Here is a 20,301-nt window from a genome sequence, read left to right on the forward strand (position 1 = left end):
TGCATTGTTAGATGCATATCATTGTGCAAGTATATTGGATAGGTACTCACAGTTGGATGGATCTTTGGCTCCAAACCATGTGTGGCATCCACCGTTACCAAATCAGTTACGGATGGATGTTGATGCAGGTTGTTGTGAAATCAGTAATAAATTCAGTGTTGGGGTAGTTTTACGGAATTCGGTTGGGGGAGTAGTGGGAGCAAAGACTTGCCTTATTAGTCCTTCTAGTTCAGGGAATGGGGCAGACTTGATGGCTATTCGAGAAGGAATGAACTTTTGTCGACGTAATAGTTTCAGGAATGTTTGCATTTTTTCAGATTCAATCCAGGTGGTTCAGGAAGTAACCAAACCTGGTGAAGATCGTGCCCAGATGGGTGGATCATTACAGAAATAAGATCATTCTTGAAATCTTCGGATTTTATATCACTTCGACGTGCGAGAAGAAGGTCGAACAAAGCAAAAAAAAAAAATGTAGCTAAAAGGTCAAAGACACGTGTCACATATATGTGCATCCAAAACTCACAAGATCTTTTTTAGATTATTTGGAAAAATAATTTATCAAACTTCATTTATAAAAAAATAACACTCTTTAAATATATTTAAATATTTTTTTTATAAAAAAATTATTTGACCAATAAGTCTAATGGTCAATAAAGAAACCGCCATTAGCGTGTGCTGCTTCTTTTCTGTGTCGTAGCAACGGAGGCACTTGTACCTTACGGTTTGGCGGTTGTATGTAGCTTCTCGCTTTCATCGGATCGAGGGGAGCAATATTTTATTTAATTTGGTGCTAACGAAATGATTTGGGTTCCGAATTCTTAGTGGCTTGTTCATCCATAAATGGCCCCCCTTTCGTCGTCGGAGGATATCGGAGTTCAAAACCTAGCCATAACCCTAATCCCCGGCCTCCCCAACGATTTGGGGGCGTTGATTTTAGCTTTTGTCCCATATGCTCACCACGCACGCCTCAAATCCACCTGCAAATCATGGAGACGTTTCTTCTCATCGAAAACCCTCATTTCTCTTCGACAGAATTACGTTGTTGCACCGCAGCTACTTTGTATTTTCCCACAAGACCCTTCGATTTTCTCTCCTTACTTGTTTGATCCGAAGAACCTCTCGTGGTGCCCCCTTCCACCTATGCCCTGCAACCCCCATGTTTATGGGTTGTCCAATTTCATCTCCATTTCAGTGGGCCCCCACTTTTATGTGCTCGGTGGATCCCTCTTCGATACCAGGTCGTTTCCCCTTGATCGCCCTTCCCCTTCCTCATCCGCGTTTCGCTTTGATTTTTCGACGTACTCTTGGGAATTACTGTCTCCCATGATCACCCCGCGTGGCAGCTTTGCTTGTGCTGCGGTCCCGGAGTTGGGGAAGATTGTGGTGGCGGGGGGTGGTTCTAGGCACACGATGTTTGGGGCAGCGGGAAGTAGGATGAGCTCGGTGGAGATGTATGATATTGGAAAGGATGAGTGGGTGGCTTTAGATGGGCTACCGAGGTTTCGAGCTGGGTGTGTTGGGTTTTTTCTTGGCAAGGAGTTTTGGGTAATGGGAGGATACGGGGAATCAAGAACAGTTTCAGGGGTGTTCCCTGTAGATGAATATTATAGAGATGCGGTAGTGATGGAGTTGAAAAATGGCAGTAAATGGAAGGAGCTTGGAGATATGTGGGAAGAAGGGGAGAGAAGGAGACTGGGGAAAATTGTGGTGGTGGAGGGAGGTGGCCAGGATGTTCTTGGGATTTTCATGCTCGACAGGAGTGAAATATTCAGGTAAATTTACGCTTTTGTTTGCTGTGATTGTATTATTCGTTTACTCGACTTCAAAGTTCTTCGTTATCAGTGGACTGGAGATGCTACTTTTATTTCCACTTTCCTGGATGTAGTATTGCAATGGAGCACTACCTTACCTGGTTAAGATCATAGTTTTTCAAGGCTTTTAGAATTCATTTGAGCATGCTTGTTTCAGTTTAAGTATACCTTTCTTACTCAGTCCTATGATTATTTTTTGCATTCATACACCCACACAACATTCTAGAACTTCTTTACCCCTTTGGTGGCCATTCGGTATCTGTTGCGTTATATGAATACTTAAACGTTTTACGACTCTTTCTTTCCAGCTATGTATATGTCATTTTTAATTTGTTGCTTAATCGTATAGCTAGCTGACAGACATCCTTGACTGACTTCTTATCTCACATTAAATTTATAGTTTTCCTTCTCAGATTGTGTTCCTTTTTTAATCTAGATTACTCTTTTTTAGAGCTGGTACTAGAAGATGTTTGTTGTGCTGCTGGTCCTTACTAATCTTTGAAGTTGATCTTTTTTATGCTCATGAGGAGAGATTAGAGAAAAAGGGTGGGTTTGGGATGATGAGTTAAGTTCATGGGTAGCGGAATTAAGGAATGTTGCTTGGTCAAAATGTTGTTAAGCTTCTGTGCGGAAATTTTTTGTACAAAATGAAATGGTCAATCACCTTCCTGAAAACACCTAAACATGTAGCTCAGGTGCATCAAAATGGATGATAAAAGAGGAGGGGAGAGGGCTTCCAGAAATGTCGAAGTGGTTGGGAAGTGTTTCTTTTTAGATGTATAAACAAGTTTATGCTTGATGCCATAAGAAGTCAGCAAAATGCTCTCGTAACTGGCATGTGAACATGCAGAAATGCCATAAAGTAGTTATTTTTTAGTAGATAAGGTGTGCTACCCTTGCACACCATGTATTTATGACATTACTCTTAGTGAGATGATAAAATTATCATTATCTCTGTTACAAGATCCACTTTTCTCTTGCTGATTTTCTTGTGGTGTTCATTTATGAGATCCTCTTGATTTCTAGTGTCTCCTACATCTTTGACTTTTACCTTGTTTTTCTAGACTGTCCAACACAAAGGCACAATTAATATTAATGACTGCTTCAAAATTTCGATCGAGTAACAACACTACCAATTTTAACAAATTGTCTTCTATACACATGATATTATGCTGACAATTTCTATTCGACACCAATACTTTCTGCCAAAGAAACCTGGCATTCACGATACCCTTTTGTCTATCAAGTCATGCACACTTGTGACATTCGAGTGTTTGGAACCATTATTGGGTTGTATGTCCATACAAGATGTATGAGTGGACAGCAGGAAATCAATATATTGAAAGTATTGAGTTCTACTGCTTTATGATTATACCAATTTAGTCATTCAGATACCAGTTTGTTATATACAGGTACAATATGATTTGTAATCGTTGGATAATGGAGACTGCCATACCTAAAAGAGCCTCTGATGATTCCTCGGTTGGTTTTATTGCATTAGATGGGGAGCTGCACTTGCTTACCCTTTTGAACATAAATGATTCAACGACAGAAAGCAGGCGATCTCGTCAACATAAGAGGTCGGCCGCATTGCTTATACAAATATACCATCCTGTCACGAGGACGTGGAGATCCCTCGTTGCGAAGCCACCCTTCCCCCCATTAGATTTCAAAACTGCGGTGATGTGCACCATTAGACTGTAGATTCATATAACATGACCATTATGGAGCTATGTTGTTGTCTTTGTATGGCATTGCTATGTTCAAATGCTATTTGTATGTTAAAAAAATGTACAGCTCGGGTAGTTTTTTCTGCACAGGAAAATGGTTCTGGGGGAGTATGTGAATAAAAATTATACAGATGGATGTAAGTGGATGAACATTTATGTTATTTCTTCAATAAAGTACATTCTTGTTTAAAATGCATTCATTCCTGACCAACAAGAAACTCGATCTCCACCGGTTGATGTTTCTGAACTAATGTTGGAAGAAGTAAACAAACATTCAGTATTTTTCGAGAGTTCGTTTATTTTATATGGTCGTATAGTACGATCCTGGTGGCTTCTAAAATCCGTTTTGTTCCATATGGAAACGTACAAAATCACGTCATGTTGTGAAAAGCGAAACGCGTATTAGTTAAATTCATGGTTGACAACTCAATCTGAAATCAAATTTCATCAATATAATTAATGCCTTGGTTCGGACCAAGAAAATCAAGGTGAGAACAAGAATCACGAGGTTCAGTTCAGCACGAAGATGAATTTGAGACCAAAATCTTCGAAGTCCGCAAGTCTATTCATAACCAAATTTCAGTCTAAATCCCCTAAACGGATTTTCCGAGCCTATCCATCTATCTATCCTACTATCTACCTCGATGATAAACTCATGAATTATTTGGTCTAATTTTATGCGAATGACCAAATTTTTTTCCATATATGCAATTATAAAAAAGTTCTCATTTTTAGATGAAATTATGTTGTTAGCCACGGCAAAAAGACCCTATAGTTGTGATGAAGGATTTTTATCATATATATATATATATATATATATATATATATATATATATATATATATATATATATATATATATATATATTATGATCTAAGCGCCAGTGGGGAAATTCGTATCATTAATATGAAATTATATTCGTTAATGTAATTAATTATTCACATAGTTTTGAATTTTCTTTCAAATTTTGGCATACTGAAATTAATTTTGGCATACTGAAATTAATTTTGGCTTCCAATTTGTTTTTGGCAAAACTTCCACCATGATTTCAAAAGCTTATCGAAATCTCATAGGTGTGTATATTTTTTATTCATTATCGGATAGATTTTTGGATGGAAAATTATATTTTGTTCATGTAACTAGCACTTTTTTCCAATTATAATCATGTTATGAGTCAATTTATAGTCTTCCTTCCGTAACTTGTATTTTTTCTCAATTTCAGTCCTTTTTTTATTATTACCAAAATTGAAATTGGTAAAGTGGAAATAGCTGATCACATCCGGATATGCTCAATTGGAAAATGAATTTGAATATTTTGGTGGGAAGTAGTTTGTGTAATTTTTTTTTTAAAAAAAAACATAATCATTTTTTTTTATTTGCTTGGGTAGAATTTAAAAAAAAAAAATGCCACATAACTACTTTTCCACCAAAATCTCAAAATTTATTTTCTAGCTCAGCATACCTGACTGTCAATTTGGCCATTTCCATTGGCTGATTTCAGTTTTGGGAAAAAAATAGACTTAAAATTTTAAAAAGTGCAAAGTTACGATATTTGCACTTTTATAATGATGTCCTTTTATCTATATTACATGATTTTTTTGTATCAATTCAATATTGCAATCGATATACAATATGTTGTTAAAAAAAGGAGAAAATCGCATTTTTTTTATTTATGAATTTGTATCAAATTTAAATTTTACTAATGTATCTTTCTATTTTAGACAATTTTAGTAATTTTTATTAAGAATATTGATGTGTCACTACACACTTCAATACCACCATCAGTGTCACATTGGTTTTCATCAGTATTGTGTCAGAAAGATGACTAATTGACAAAAAATAAAAAAAAATAAAAATTGGAATAAAACTAAAGTTCGATGAATTATTCTCTTGTGAGACTATCTCACGAATCTTTATCTGTGAGACGAGTCAACCATACCGATATTCACAATAAAAAATAATATTATTAGCATAAAAAATAATACTTTTTCATGGATGATCCAAACAAGAGAACCATCTCATAAAATACGATCTGTGAGACTGTCTTACATAAGTTTTTGCTAAATTCGATAATATAGATAATCAAAATTCTAAAAAATAAAACACAAATGATTAAAAAAAAAATGCAGTTTCCAGCCCGAAACGATGAGATAGGATTAGATAATCCAAATGGTCAATTCAAGATCTCGTCATCAGATATAATTTTACCGATTCAACTTTCAAGTCTGCCTCAAATTTAATAAATTTATTATCAGGTTTTAGAGTAAACCCCAAGAATAGAACGCGTTTTATTGCTTGAATGTGCGCGCTTGCTGTGTACTACGTGACCGCTCAATTTTTGAATCCTTGTTAAGACCATACTAACTATATATCATTATAATAAGTAGAAAGTTAAGTTGAAAATATCCCAATACTCTACTCCATTCAAAATAAGAAAAAAATAAAATTTTTTTTTTCTGTTTCAATATTGCCAACAAATCTAATCTTAAATCACAAAAATTTATATGAGACGGTCTCACGAGTCAATTTTGTGAGACAAATATTCTATTTTAGTTAACCATGGAAAAATATTATTTTTTATATTAATAATATTAGTTTTTATTATAATTACAGACAGAGTTGACCTGTCTCGTAAATAAAGATATGTGATATCACTGCTACCAGTCCTAAATTGGTTGGAAAAGGTATTGTGATGACGCCTATATAATTTTTCAAAAAGTTAGAAACCAATTTTTCCTCAACTCAAAAAAAAAATAAATAAATAAATAAATAAATAACAATTGATTATATAGAATTAGTGGTCTCTCTCTGCGCTCTTGACCAATTCAATTTCTTATATTTTTCCTCTCAAAAAACATATCATTCCAGTCAACAGTCAAATCCCTGTGCACAAATTAATAATGTTAAAAGGAAAAATCGAAGTCACACCTTTTCCATATACTATATATACACACCCACAAATCCCATATTTCATCACTCACAAATTTTTAAGATATTGTATGAAAAAAAAATCTCTCTGCACAAAAGAAAAACCCTTATATATATATTACGAAGCATATATAATCTCCACTCAAACAAGATGATCAGGTCTGCGGGAATACTCATCTTTGCTATTATATCTGTATTTTTCCTCCTTAACATGAAATCATGCGAAGGAACTCGAATTCTGGACGAAGAAGAAGAACAATGGATGCTGAAGGGACAAAATCTTCTGTTACAATCGTTGCAGGGTCGAACGCCTTCCCCGAACCCATGCACATGGATCCCCAACACAGGCACCGGCACATGCAAATCCGCCGCCATCAACGAGCGGAACTTCGCTGGCCGCAGCCCGCCTTCTCCTCCTCCTCCTCGGGCAGCTGAAGCATATCCAAATCAAAATATGATTCAGTTTGGTGTGGCCAGTAGTGATCGTAAATAAAGCTGCCAATTGGCAATTCAAGTGAAAAATATTGTGTTGTCTTAACATGTATACACCACGACTGACAAGAATTCTGGATTTTAATATTATGTTTTTCTTTTAATCTTTTGTTTGGTTCAAGCACGATCAAGAACCAAGCATATATTTTTTTAATGTATTTTCTTGTTCGTTCTTTTGTTCTTTCTATGTGTGGATTTGTAGTTTTGTAATGAAATGTTATAAAGTTCAGCAATTAACAACATGCAATCGTATAATACACTAAAAAAATGCTTAATTAGCAATAAATTAACATAAAACGTCGCTATTTAGTACCGATTTAAGTTATTCTGTCGTTACAATTAGTAATGATTTGTTTATTCTGTAATTAAGATGCACTACAAAAAAAACAGAGGCTAGCGACGGTAAAAACCATCGCTGGAGGGTCAGGCGACGGTTATAGCGACGGTTTGGTGTTCCGTAACCGGAGGTCGCGTCGCCTTCTACTAACGACGGTTTCTCAATAACCGTCTTAAAGTAGCAACAGTTTTGTTGATAAGCAAACCGTCGCTATGTTAGCGACAGTTACATACAAGTCGTCGCTAGGTTAAGCGACGGTGTTTATCACCAAAACAGTCGCTATATTAAGCGATAGTTTTGGAGAAAACCGTCGCTATACTAAGCAACATGTTTTTTGAAACCGTCGCCATATTAAGCGACGGTTTTCTCCAAAACCGTCGTCATATTGCGACAGTTTTTGACAAAACCGTTGCCATATTAGCTTTTTAAAAAAAAAAAAATTCATTTAATAAGTAGTGATATAAAAATATTATTTTGTCGCGTATAATTGAAAAAAAATTAACAACAAAATTTGAGAAATGTAATCATATTACTGATATAAAAATAACAATACAAGTGTTTGGTACAAATGTCTTAAAAAAACATCAGAAAAAAACGTGGCTACGGTGACGGTGACTGTGTCTCGTCATCGTCGTCTCCATCCCCGTACCCTTGCGAATGAGGAACATAACTCTGTGATAATCTGTGGATACGAGATGAAGAAGCAACTGCTGCGCCACGGGATCGACCCCTGTGATAAGTGTCTGATCCAAGCAGTGTGCGGCCTGATGTATGCGCAGTAGCTCCCTGTGACATGCCTGCAACTAGGACTCGACCTGATCCTCTGGTGACGCCATGCGAATTCTCAGCATGGCGTTCTCCGCCTCTATAGCCTGCATCCTCTCGCAAAGCTCATCGTTACGTCGTAACGATGAGTCTAGAGTCTGTCGCATGTCTGCCATCTGCTGGGACTGATACGACTGACTGACACCCGATGACCCACCACGTCGACCGAAGCCATCTCATCTGGATATAAGGTGCAGGTCATCGACCCACACCCGTACATCCTCCCCTTCTTTTCCCACCAACCACAATCTTGAACATGCTGTTTACCGACTGTAGGCTGGGGACAGCAGACTCTAACCCATCATCTGGGGGAGTCATCGACTCATCCATGGAGCGCTCCATCTCCTCCTATAATGTTGATAAAAAAAAATGAATCAAATCGATTTTTCTCACTGTAACGTTAATGTAAATAACAAAATTTCGTAAACATACGTGGATCAGGCGGGATCGCGTGTCAATGAGCACTGTACGTCTTCGCACCTGCGATGTGCTTTGTCGTCCCTGTACCTTCACCTGCTGGCTCGTTGTTCTTGTTGGCCTTGTTCTTCGCGGCTCTGTCCTGCCAATCCTGCTACTCCCAAGCAGCAGTTCAAGAAGCCCATCTCTCAGGCGTGACCGTCTGTGGATGAATGGTCCGGCGGTATAGGGTGGCAGTGGTACGGAACCACAATTTCCGTACCTGAGCATCAATATCAGCAACCCATGTATACCTCGTCTGCAATATTTTTTTCATTTAATTAAGGTAATCGTTTAATAAAAATTGGAACATTTTATTGTAAAAATTAATTGTCTTAATAAAGACTTACACAGAACTACTCCCAGTACCACTGTCGCTGCTCAGGTGTCACATACCTCCACGACCAGTCGGGATCACATGTCTGCAGTGAGAACTGAGCCGATATGTATCTCGAGACACGACTATTATGTGGCAAAAATCTATAACCAGGAAAACATGTTTTAATCTTTTATGTAAAAGTATTCAATAATTAGAATGAAAGTATTCAAAAATCGATAAACCGTCGCTTACTTTATTCGGCGACGGTTATATTAAAAACCGTCGATAAATAGGCGACGGTTTAACAAAAACCGTCGTTAAGCCAATCGTTTTTTTGTAATGATAGCAACAAAATATATAAACTCTCGTTATTAATTACATATTGACGGAATTTGCATAAATTTCGTCGTTGCATGCTATATTTTATAATTATATGTTAGATGTACATATGTTGTATAAAACTTTCATGTCATATAATAGTTTTATTATTAAGTAATATATTTTAATCTGAAAATGCTTTATGTTGGGTTATTTATTTTATTGTATTATTTAATTATATGTTAGATTTAACTAGTAAACATAGCACGTGTTTTAGCATATTTCTTTATGTACGATAATTTGATAATAATTATATAAACTTCAATGTATATAATGATGTGTATAATTATGGTTATTAATTATTACGTTCAGTAATTCATTAATGCATTACTTTTAAATAATAAATTATATTATTATATAATATTTTGAATAATTATAATTTGAATATTGTTTATAATTTATTCATATTCATAAATATTTATCATATTCAAAGTTAATTTAATTATAATTTCAAATACATTATTCATGAAGTTAATATATATTTAATTAAAATTTTGAGATATTATTATATTTATTATTAACATTACTCTTTTTACAATATTTAATATAACTATTAACTATAATTATTAATACAATTAATGTGTAATTATTGTTATTATGTATTATTGTCACGTACTCTTATTAAAATAAATAATATTATTCTTTCATAATTACTTCAAATATTTATAAATATTAAATAAAAAATCGAAAATACAATTGTCAGTCTATTATTTTTATTTTTAAATATTTTTAAAAATATTTATAAAATTTATATATAATTTGATCAAAATTAAGTAATACATATACTAAATTTGAATTATGTTTATATTTATTTATATATATTTATCATGATTTTTAAAATAATGAAAATTTTAATTATCAATTCAAATATTATTATATTTATTATTATTAAGAAATATTTAATTTAACTTATACGTCTAATTATTAATGCAATATTTCATTTTAATATTTTAAACTAATGTAAATCCTTACATGGACACGGGGACTCACATCAGTATATTTGGTTATCACACAACTCGAGCTACGGTGATGATGACGACGATGAAGAGGGATACGCGGACAAAGAAGACGACGACGACGAGACCAAGACATCATAGGATTTTATTATATTTTGTTGAGGATATTTCTTGCGCACTTTATTTTATATCAATCGAATTTGAAATATATATATATAAATAAAGTGCGCGATATATATATATATATATATATATATATATATATATATATATATATATATATATATATATATATGATTCTGTTTGACATATTAGTTTAATGTTATTTTTTGAAAAAAAAATTAACTTATATATTAATGTGATATATATTTAAATTCATTAATGAAAACTATTTTTTTGTATAAAAAATATATTAATGATTAAAATTCAAAAAAAAATCGTATTTAAAAAAATTAAAATAAATTATTTAGCGACGGATTTTGAAAAGAACCATCGCAATTAGCTAATTCTGTCGCTAAATATGAGTAATGGTGACCATAGCAATTAGCGACAGTCTTTCACAAAAACATTGCTATTTAATTTCGTCGTTAAATTTAACGATGATTTTTGGTGACGGTATGCTTTCGAAAGTAGCAATAACATTTTTAAAAAGACCGTGCTTTTTTTTTCCTTAGATTAACTTTTTGGAAAGCTTTCATTTCTAAGCTTTCCATATATCAGGCATCTATTTTCTATCAACCATCATCAACTATTTAACTCTAACAGTTTTAGAGCTAAAAATACTAATCAAGTCTGTATAATCAAATTGTTCAGTAATTTTTTCTCAATCGATAACATAGCCAATCCATTCAATCTTTCTCGTGACATGGTTGATGGAGAGAAGTTTTGACGAGCTTTATGTTTGAGAAACTTTGCTATGCACTTGCTATTGTGACCGTGACATTCAACAAGATTTTATAAGCAATATGAGCATTTGAAAGCCGTATAAGCATTACATCCACCAAAATTTCAGTCAAAAATGGTATATTATAGATACATCATAAAACCCCGAAGAAAGTAAAAAACTACAATAAAAAATTAGAAGCTCGAACAAAGCATATACAAGAAAATAGACTTACAACTCCTCACGGGTCTTTCAATCAAATCTAGAGACGACGCAACGACTGGAGTCGATTAAGGCTTATCTGCAGATGAATATTGGGGAAGATTGGAGAATAAATCGATAACATGCTAAGCAAGTTTTATTTAATAAATACTTAGTTTAGAGATATCTAATAACTAGTATTATATATAATAATTTTTTTTAAAAAAAATTTGGGCCCCAAAAAAGAGATGAGCCTGAGTCATTGGACTCATTTGCCTCTTAATAGGCACGACCCTGTGTGTGTATGTGTGTGCGAGAAATTTTTTTCATTGTGTATTTGCATATTTGTGGTTTTGGCCGTATGTATCTCTAAATTTCAGTTTTAATATGTTATTTTTGTTTTCTTGATAATTTTAGTCCATTTTTTGACGACACGCAGATGTGTTATCGATGCAGCGGTGACTGTAATATCACATCAATACTCCCAATTAAAAATGACTAAAATTTCCTATAATTGGAAGATATATTATCAACACTGAAATTTGAGGATTATTTCACCCTACCCCTGCAGGCACATCCAAGGGCCAGAATTTTTTCTGGCCCAATTTTTTTTTTTTTAAATTTTTTTTTATTCCCCATGATATGAATCTCAGCCCTTGATCTTTGGTGTGGGCACTGCCCCCACACCCAGGATCGAACCTTCCGAAATTTGATAGCTTAGAAAATCAAAATTACAAAGTGAGATCGAAAATGCAAATTTTCCTATATTTTAATTTTAGAGCATACATTTGCATAAAATAAAATATCAAATGAAATATACTTTATTTGAAATTAATAATTATATTATAATATTTTATCTATAATATTTTTTTCTAAAAATGTTTAACATATAAATTAGTGGAGAAGGTATTAATAATTTTCCGACAAAATATAAACCCCATTGTAAAATATTATTTTTATTCATAAATTTTATGTCGTCGTGATTCATTGAGATAAATACTCTGTGTTCTTCAACTTTTAATCTTCAAGGCAACAGGACAAAAATGACAAAAGAACTGCCAGAACACGCGAATTCTGAATCATGTTTTACAGTAACGTTAAGCCAAATATAAGAGAAAAAATTAGCTAGACAGAATCTACATAAAGCTGTTTTCTACAACAATGGGCCATCCACCCCACGACACAGATATAAAAATGAAATAAAAATGAAAATCAAGGAACATCTTACATCGGCAAGTTTACTACAGCTGTTTCATCTCAATAGAGCATCACCTAACATTTTCTTCAAGTGTTCAGCAGTGCCACTCTGAGTTTGAATCGAGAATGTGTGTACAACTTCACCGCTGTCGGTTATGGAAATGGTGGATTCTTGGGCCATCACCTGATGCTCTCTCAATGTTTTTACAACTTTAGATACAGGGTGGGCGTCCAGCGGGAAGCTTACCCGTAAAACTGAATCTTCATGCCTTTCATGAAAATCTATATCTGGTATAGTCTGCTGGTTTTGGTTATGATTCACAATACCTTTCTCTGCTTCCAGGATCCTTATCTTAGTCTGAAGATCTGTTATATAGGCAATTGCATCACCAAGAAGCGAAGCTTTGTCCATTTTCGAGATATTTGGAACTACGGCCCGTAATGCATAAAAACGCTGGTTAAGTTTTTCACGTCTCTGTCTTTCTGCTTCCACGTGATTCAACGGCTCTTCCCTCCCATTTGCTGGTTTCCGACCCCTCTTTCTTGGTCTTCGTTCATCAGACAGAATCAATGAATCCTCATTCATTTGCTCGTTATTAGACCCAAGGACTTGTGAGTTCGATCCACCTACTATTATCTCATTCATGTTCGCAAACATTTTAGTTTCACCATCATCACTTCGATGCCCATTTGAGGAGTTCCCATAAAGTTTAGCACCTCCAATTGTTTGTAAATCACAAGATTCTGAAGAAAATCCAGAATCATCTTCCACTTTCGGCGAAAAGCTAATACCGATTGGACTTGATTTCGAACACCCAAAACTGAGTTCTTGCCCAAAAATTTTAGGAACGGGTTTTGGCTGAACGGGAATTGTCTTAACAACTATAGCCTTGGCTAACCGTATAATACTGGGGTCCTCCGGTATCGATTTTCTCGAACCAATCTCCACAACTCCCGATTTCAATGGAACAAACACTACCGTCTCAAAATGAGTCAACTTTGCTAGATATGATCTTGATTGGTACCGTTCCAAACAGCTTTTTGCATCAGAAGCCCAAATCGATCTGCCTGAATTGAACGACTGGGAAGGAATTGACGGCTTATCAAAAGGGAAGGCAAAGTACATGGACGCGAGATAAAACATTTCGACAGCCGAAACTTGGTCTAAGTTCACTGCTACATTCTCATCTTCTGATCCCCCAAAAGAAGAAAGAATCTTTCGAAGCACGTGTCTTCTCCTATCTCCCTCGTTGGGTATATTTTCCTCAGAATCCTCACCTTCCTTTGGTTCTCTACAATGCCCGTCCCCCCAAATTAAGGCTGATTTACCCGATTTTGATTTTGAAACATGCCAATAAATGGCGTATGTCCAATCAGATCCATCCACAATCTTGCAGAGTGCCTGCTGCACTCCCAGATCCCCACCAGAATGTAGAGAACTCCGACAACACGTTATTCGAAGCGGACCAAGTAAAATATTCAGCAGCTTCACTGCCTAATACACTTTCCGCAACAGCCTTTTCCTCTTCGTTTAACCAAAAATTGTTCCCCATCACAAATGACACAGAACTCAACTTTCAGATGTTAAATGGGAGTAATTCTCAATATAATCCAACACGGGCCCTCCAAAATACCCGACTTGCTTTACATACAAGTCTGAAAACAAAGACGCCAACTCGATCAAACACAACTACAATTACGATAAATCAAAAGCGTTTCAACAGCTCCGTGACACATTGCAAGAAAGTCGCATAAACCCTAGCAGCAAAATTTGGAATCTTGAACACCCTGTACTCTAGGTCAGTATAGAGAACAAGTTTTTGAGCAACATGAAATCAAAAGTCACAGGAGACACCCTAGAAAACACAACCTTACTGGGAAAAAGAAAAAGAAAGCAGCACTTACCCCCAAACAGAAAAAGGCGATCGATCTAATTAGAATAAACCCACCCAAGAAATCAATTTTACTAGGCTTTTTCTCGAAAACCAAATCAAAAGCACTGACACTTCAATTTCATCTTCCAGACACAGAAAACAGAACCAAGAAAACCCAAGTGATTGGAGTGGGATGAATCTTGGTATATATTAAGTTTTGAAGTCCGAGAAAGAAAGAGAGTTACAAGAAGTCAGAAATATACGTGACAAGACGAAATAAGGAGAAATGCATCGAACACAAGAAACAAAAGCATTTTTCGTCAAATTACCTGAGATTCAGTGGCATGGTTTTCACAGACGCCGCTCGTGTTTAATGTGACTTCCCCTGGTTCTTCGGATCTGAACACTTCGTATGCCCATCGTATTGTCCTTTTTCTTTTTCTGTTCCCTTACAAATATACGATGTTTATCCATATATCACATGAGATAATTATTATATTGGACTTAATTAAATCTCACTATATTTAATCTCATGAAATGTAAAACAAATATATGATTAAAAAAATGTAAAGTAAAAAAAAAAACAAGGGGTCAAATGTAATTAAAAAAAGAGATACTGATTGAAATGTTTGTAATTTTAAACGTTATCGAACTTATTTCTTAATTTTCGCAGAACTCAAGGGATGAACATGAAACATTTCAATGTAATTAAAACTTTTTTTTTAAAATATGACAAATTTTAGAGATATTAAGTTTAATTATTCCAAAAATGTAACAAAAGAGAGGCAAAAACTTGTGTGAGACGGTCTCACGGGTCGTATTTATGAGACGCATCTATTATTTGGGTCATCCAGAAAAAATATTATTTCTATGCTAAGAGTATTACTTTTTCTTGTGAATATGAGTAGGGTTGATCATGTCTCACAGATTAGGATCCGTGAGACGGTCGGAAAAAAAAAAGAGATGAATAGATAGGGCGAAACCAGCTGAAGGAAATAATTATTTTAATTAATTATAAAAAATTAGTTGATATCAAAAGATTGATTCGGGACATTTTTTGAAAAATGTATTTACTGTCATTATAGTAATTCTAAAAAAAAAACCATGTATTTTGCATGTAACGCATGTACGGAATTATTTATTTATGGGTCAAAATCAAAGGGGACATTTAAGTAATATGGAGGTGATTTTTTGGCTATTAGATTTTGATTCCCATAGTATTAGTACCTAGTCTCAGACATATTAAAATTGGTCTTCGAGCTAATCCTACGAATGTTCAACTGGATTAGATGGACCATTTGAGTATAAAACCGGACATTATCAAAGCCCAACCGTTCTCTGCAAGAATTAGTGTATTTGGTCTTCGAATTAGTTCTACCTTTCAATTCATTTATATCAAAAGATTTTTTGACGAATCGTGCACAAGAGAATTGACGCACGATTCTCTCTCATAAAGTGGCTTTCATTTTTGGCAAAGTGTGCTATCATTTTATGTAGTGCTACGAAAATTCACGTAAGGACAAAGACAAAGTTACTTTTGCAACAGAACAAGCAAACGTTGCATGTTGAAATCAAGACAAGTCTAAAAACTTTGTATTTTAAAGATCTTGAGCACTCTTGAAAATTTCTCAAACCACTCACAAGCCCTCGCTTTTAAGTCTTTATAGATCATCAAGGGTCAACCGGTGCATCTCACAACTTCTTAAACCGTTCTTTGAATGCTAACTGTCGAGAGTTATTGAACGGTTGAATCAAAAGATTCACTGATGGGATCGGTTCGGGCACCTTTGACGGTGCTTCAAACACAATATTCTTAATGAATTGCAATATCTCGTGCTCTAAGAATGTAAACACCATTGAATTGGATCGAGTTTTGTTTTAAACCAAGCGGAAAATACTCAAAATAATCATTCGTTGAATATTTCTGAGGTTCAGTTAGATCCTGATGTGTCTTATGTTGAGAGACCAGTTTGTATTTTGGATCAATCTGAACGGAAGATTCGTAGTAAGCTTATACCGATGGTGAAGGTTCAGTGGGAGCATAGAGGTGTCGAAGAGGCCACTTGGGAGACAGGGCGGCATATGAGGGAGCTCTACCCCTACTTATTCTGATGGTATGACGTATCTGTTATTTATGCATTTTATTACTGTTGTTGATTAATTTCGGGGTCGAAATTCATTTAAGGGGGATAGAAATATAATGCCTGAAGTAATATCACAAGTTGTTTATTTAGTAATGTGAGATTACTAAATAATTAATGATTTTTTAAGAGAGAAATATGACCTATGTTGGTCATATGAAGTCCAATAAGTTGATATTTGGATATTAAGTAGAAAACTCAAAGATATAGAAGTTTCATGTTTTGAATTTTGAAAAATTTAACCGTTTGACTGTTCAAAAGAAATATTCCGATGTTAAAATATTAAATATTATATATTATATTATTAATATAATATAATATTATTAATAAATATAATATAATATATAAAAAAAAAGGAAAATGTTAAAGTTAGTCGGTGGAATTGAAAGTTAAATTCAATTCCACCTTCAGAACATAATGTTTCAATTCCACCTTCAGAACATAAGGAGAAAAGAGAGAAGAAAAGAAACAGGGTTTTGAAATTTTCTTTTCGATCGTGTGACTTATCGGTTTATCCAATCGACGAACTGACTTCAGTTCTGAGATCGTTGACACGAGGTTTTCGATTTGAGGTATAAATTTTATAGTTTTGGTGATATTTGAAATTCGTCGATTTTTGGAATAAATCTGATAAATTGTTAAATCATACTGAAATTGAAGATTGTTGAATAGTGTATGATTTTAACGAAGTAGAGAAGATTATTGTGTTGTTGTTTTGAATTATTCCTAATTTATTATAATTAGAGATTCTTAATCGTTGGATTGAGATGGGAGAGTTGTTTGTCAGTTGTTATTAATTTTGATTATATATTTGGAGTCTACTAAGTATAGGCTACACGTTGATATAAATTTTTCGTAATTTGACGAATGTTGTAAAATAGCCTATTATTTGAAGTAAATTAATTAGGGATGTATTGGATGGTAGTATTGTGAATTAAATACACCAAAATATTAATTGTTGAACAATACGAATTTATAATCGAGTTTTATATTTTGTTGAATTAATTGTTGTTGGGCTATTTGATGTTGTATATTGAGGCTGTTATGATTGTGTTGATACGGTGACAATGATCTCATAATTGTTGTTGAATTATTTAGATACATCACACGCCTCAGGATCAAAGAAATAGCCAGATTGTATATATACTCGATTATCAGGTACGTGTTGACGTACGATCATATGTTGTTATTGTTTAGTATTGATGAATACTATTGCGTTGAACGATGATAAATCGCCAGAATTGGGTGATTTGATATTATATTTGTTGTTGTTTATTATTGTTGATATTTTTGACTATCGTTGTTGGGAGACGTCTCGTTGATGTTGTCACGTTGATGTTGTTCGTTCAACGATATTGCTGTCGCCGGTGTTGGGGTGCGACGTATCGTCGATGTTGTTATTCGTTCGACGATATTGCTGTCGCCGGTGTTGGGGTGCGACGTATCGTCGATGTTGTTGTTCGTTCGATGATATTGCTGTCGCCAATGTTGGGGTGCGACGTATCGTCGATGTTGTTGCATTGTGATGTTGTTGAGGTTGTTGTTGGCTGATTGTCCAGAAACGGCAAAGGGGAATTTCTATTATGATTTCAGTTATATTTTATGTTGTTAATATAACTGTTATGTATTACGATGATGATTGTTGTATGTGCTCACCCTTTGAGGGCTGTTTCTGTTGGCTAGGTTACGGGACTATGCGTGAGACATGATAGTGGTGAAGGACTAGGTGTGTCTAGTCAAACAGTCCTGTAGTTGATAGTAGATAGAGACAGTATAACTTATTGTCTTATTTGAGTTGTATGTGTGTATTTATTATACTGTTTCTGCTACACTGACGTAGATAGTGTGGTGATTGCACTATTTTGTCGTATATGCATTATATTATTACGTCGTCGAAAAGAAAATTTTATGCATATGACGTCACATGTTGCATGATTACGTGGCGAGGTTTGGGGCGCCACATCTTTTCATCATTTCGATTATGATTATGTTAATTTTCTGATATGATATGATAAGTTGATATACTAAGTGTTGAAAATATGTTTAGGATATGTATTTTAAATCTATCTATATATATTTGTGGTAATCGATCTTCCCCCATTTGCTGAGTGTTTCCTAAACTCTCACCCCTTACATCTCTCCTAGATAAGACTGAGGAACAAATGAATGATGAAGAGCAAGAAACATTCTAGGGCTGGTGGTAGTATCAAAAGGTTGAAGATCAAGACTTTGTTTGTTCTTAGTATTATTTTCTATTGTATTTCGCTTCTGCAAACTACTGATATAATTTTTATTATTATTATTCCATTGTCATTTTAAAAGACAATATTTCTTTATGAAAAAATATTGGTTTTGGCTACGAGATTTATTGTTGTATAAAAATACCAGATGTCATTTATGCCTTGGCCCCTGGGGCGTGACATTGTTGATGTGGAAGATCACCAAATAACTCATTAGTTTGTCTTTGGAAGCTCCCAGAATCAGGTACTGGATGAAGTTTTCGTCCATCATAAGCATGGTTCGACGCGGCTGGAACGGTCGTTCCGGAACTGGAACGGTGACCGCCATTCCAAAGTTCCAGGGCAAATCGGTGAGTGTTTTGTAGCGCTGTTCTTCGGCTTTTTAGCGGCGATGCGGAACGGAACGGCCTTGCGGAACGTGAAATCCGAATTTTCAACTTTCACATGGACATGAATTTTGTTTTTGTTGATGGAGAAGAAGATAAATTGAAGTCATGGTTGGACGAAATGGGAATGGAATGTCCGGAACGGGCGTCCCGGAACCGGAACGCAAGAAACCTTGACGAGGTTCCGGGGTGTGTAGGTTGATGGCTTGTATCGGCGTTTCATATACCGAAAACGGGAATTTAACGGGGGAACGGAATGGGACACGCGGAACGGCACGGAACAAAAAAGATTTGTACAGCTGCAAGAAGAACAAAAATAGTATATTTAATTTTTGATATGGTTGGAAATATTTTACATATAATGACGATATAAATTGTGTTCAATAAATTGTTAATAAAATTTTAAAAAGATTTTAATGTCTTATTTACATCAAATAATCTATTTAAATGATATTTTTTTTAATTTTCATATTTCTAAATATTTTTCTAAATTTTTTTATATATTTATAATATTTTTTTTAAAATACCCGTTCTGCGACCGTTCCGCGAAATTTCATTGTAACTGGAACGATAGCATCCGTTCCGATTTCCACGACCGCGACAACGAACCATGTTCATAAGTCTAAAGACTCATTCTTTGACAAGATAACTACTCTCAAGACACATAATAATAATACTTCTGCGGCTCTCTTTGTTCAGATCACTCAAGCTCATAATAATCTTGAGGCTCGATTTGACCATGTTCAACCTACCCTTAGTAGCCAGTTGCAAGAAATGTTAGATTATATGCTGTGTAGTGATGTAAAAAAGAGGGAAATAGAGAGGAAGCAGGAGGATGCTTAGATAAAGTAGGAAGATTTCAAGAGAACGGCTGAAAAGATCATAAAAGGAAGATTCAAGAACATCATTCCAAGAGCAAAAGTGGTGGTGGTGGTGTGCAGGTGGAAGTGAAAGTGGTAACTGGTTCAAGCACTAGTATAGGTTCAATAGGTGTAATAGGCTTTTATTTTATTTGCTTTGTAATAATGTTATTTCATTAACTTATTAAAATACATTATCTTTTATAATATCTCGTCCATATTCTTGTATTTCATTCTTTTATATTTAGGGATTAATTTTGTCATCACCAAAAAAAAAATAAAAAAATT

The 20,301-nt window shown here is 34.6% G+C and overlaps 2 protein-coding genes across 3 annotated transcripts; one reads left to right on the plus strand and one right to left on the minus strand.

The window, feature by feature from the left end:
• The first annotated feature begins 668 nt into the window (after window positions 1-668).
• On the plus strand, window positions 669-3,733 carry LOC140831430 (F-box/kelch-repeat protein OR23). Of its 2 annotated transcripts, none has more exons than XM_073195188.1 (2): window positions 669-1,772; window positions 2,876-3,188. In XM_073195188.1, exons 1-2 carry the CDS (start codon window positions 841-843, stop codon window positions 2,985-2,987), a joined length of 1,044 nt encoding a protein of 347 aa, XP_073051289.1. In that variant the 5' UTR covers window positions 669-840; the 3' UTR covers window positions 2,988-3,188. The 2 variants fall into 2 exon arrangements, with proteins under 2 accessions (XP_073051289.1, XP_073051284.1); XM_073195183.1 differs by lacking the exon at window positions 2,876-3,188 and adding an exon at window positions 3,224-3,733 and having other exon boundaries at window positions 672-1,772.
• An 8,626-nt stretch (window positions 3,734-12,359) lies between these two features.
• On the minus strand, window positions 12,360-14,874 carry LOC140831438 (transcription factor MTB3-like). The gene is given in 3 exon segments (XM_073195192.1): window positions 12,360-13,941; window positions 13,943-14,168; window positions 14,716-14,874. Coding segments are annotated over 2 exon segments (1,497 nt in total). The 5' UTR covers window positions 14,066-14,168; window positions 14,716-14,874; the 3' UTR covers window positions 12,360-12,567.
• Window positions 14,875-20,301: the final 5,427 nt, after the last annotated feature.

The sequence above is a fragment of the Primulina eburnea genome, chromosome 1 (genome assembly GCF_022965805.1).
Source record: "Primulina eburnea isolate SZY01 chromosome 1, ASM2296580v1, whole genome shotgun sequence".
Taxonomy (NCBI): Eukaryota; Viridiplantae; Streptophyta; class Magnoliopsida; order Lamiales; family Gesneriaceae; genus Primulina; species Primulina eburnea.

Bases quoted from the DNA above. Each gene is read 5' to 3' on its own strand.
- LOC140831430 (XM_073195183.1), top strand. From the start codon at position 841: ATGGCCCCCCTTTCGTCGTCGGAGGATATCGGAGTTCAAAACCTAGCC. The intron at 1,773-3,223 runs GTAAATTTACGC...TGTTATATACAG, and splicing joins GACAGGAGTGAAATATTCAG to GTACAATATGATTTGTAATC.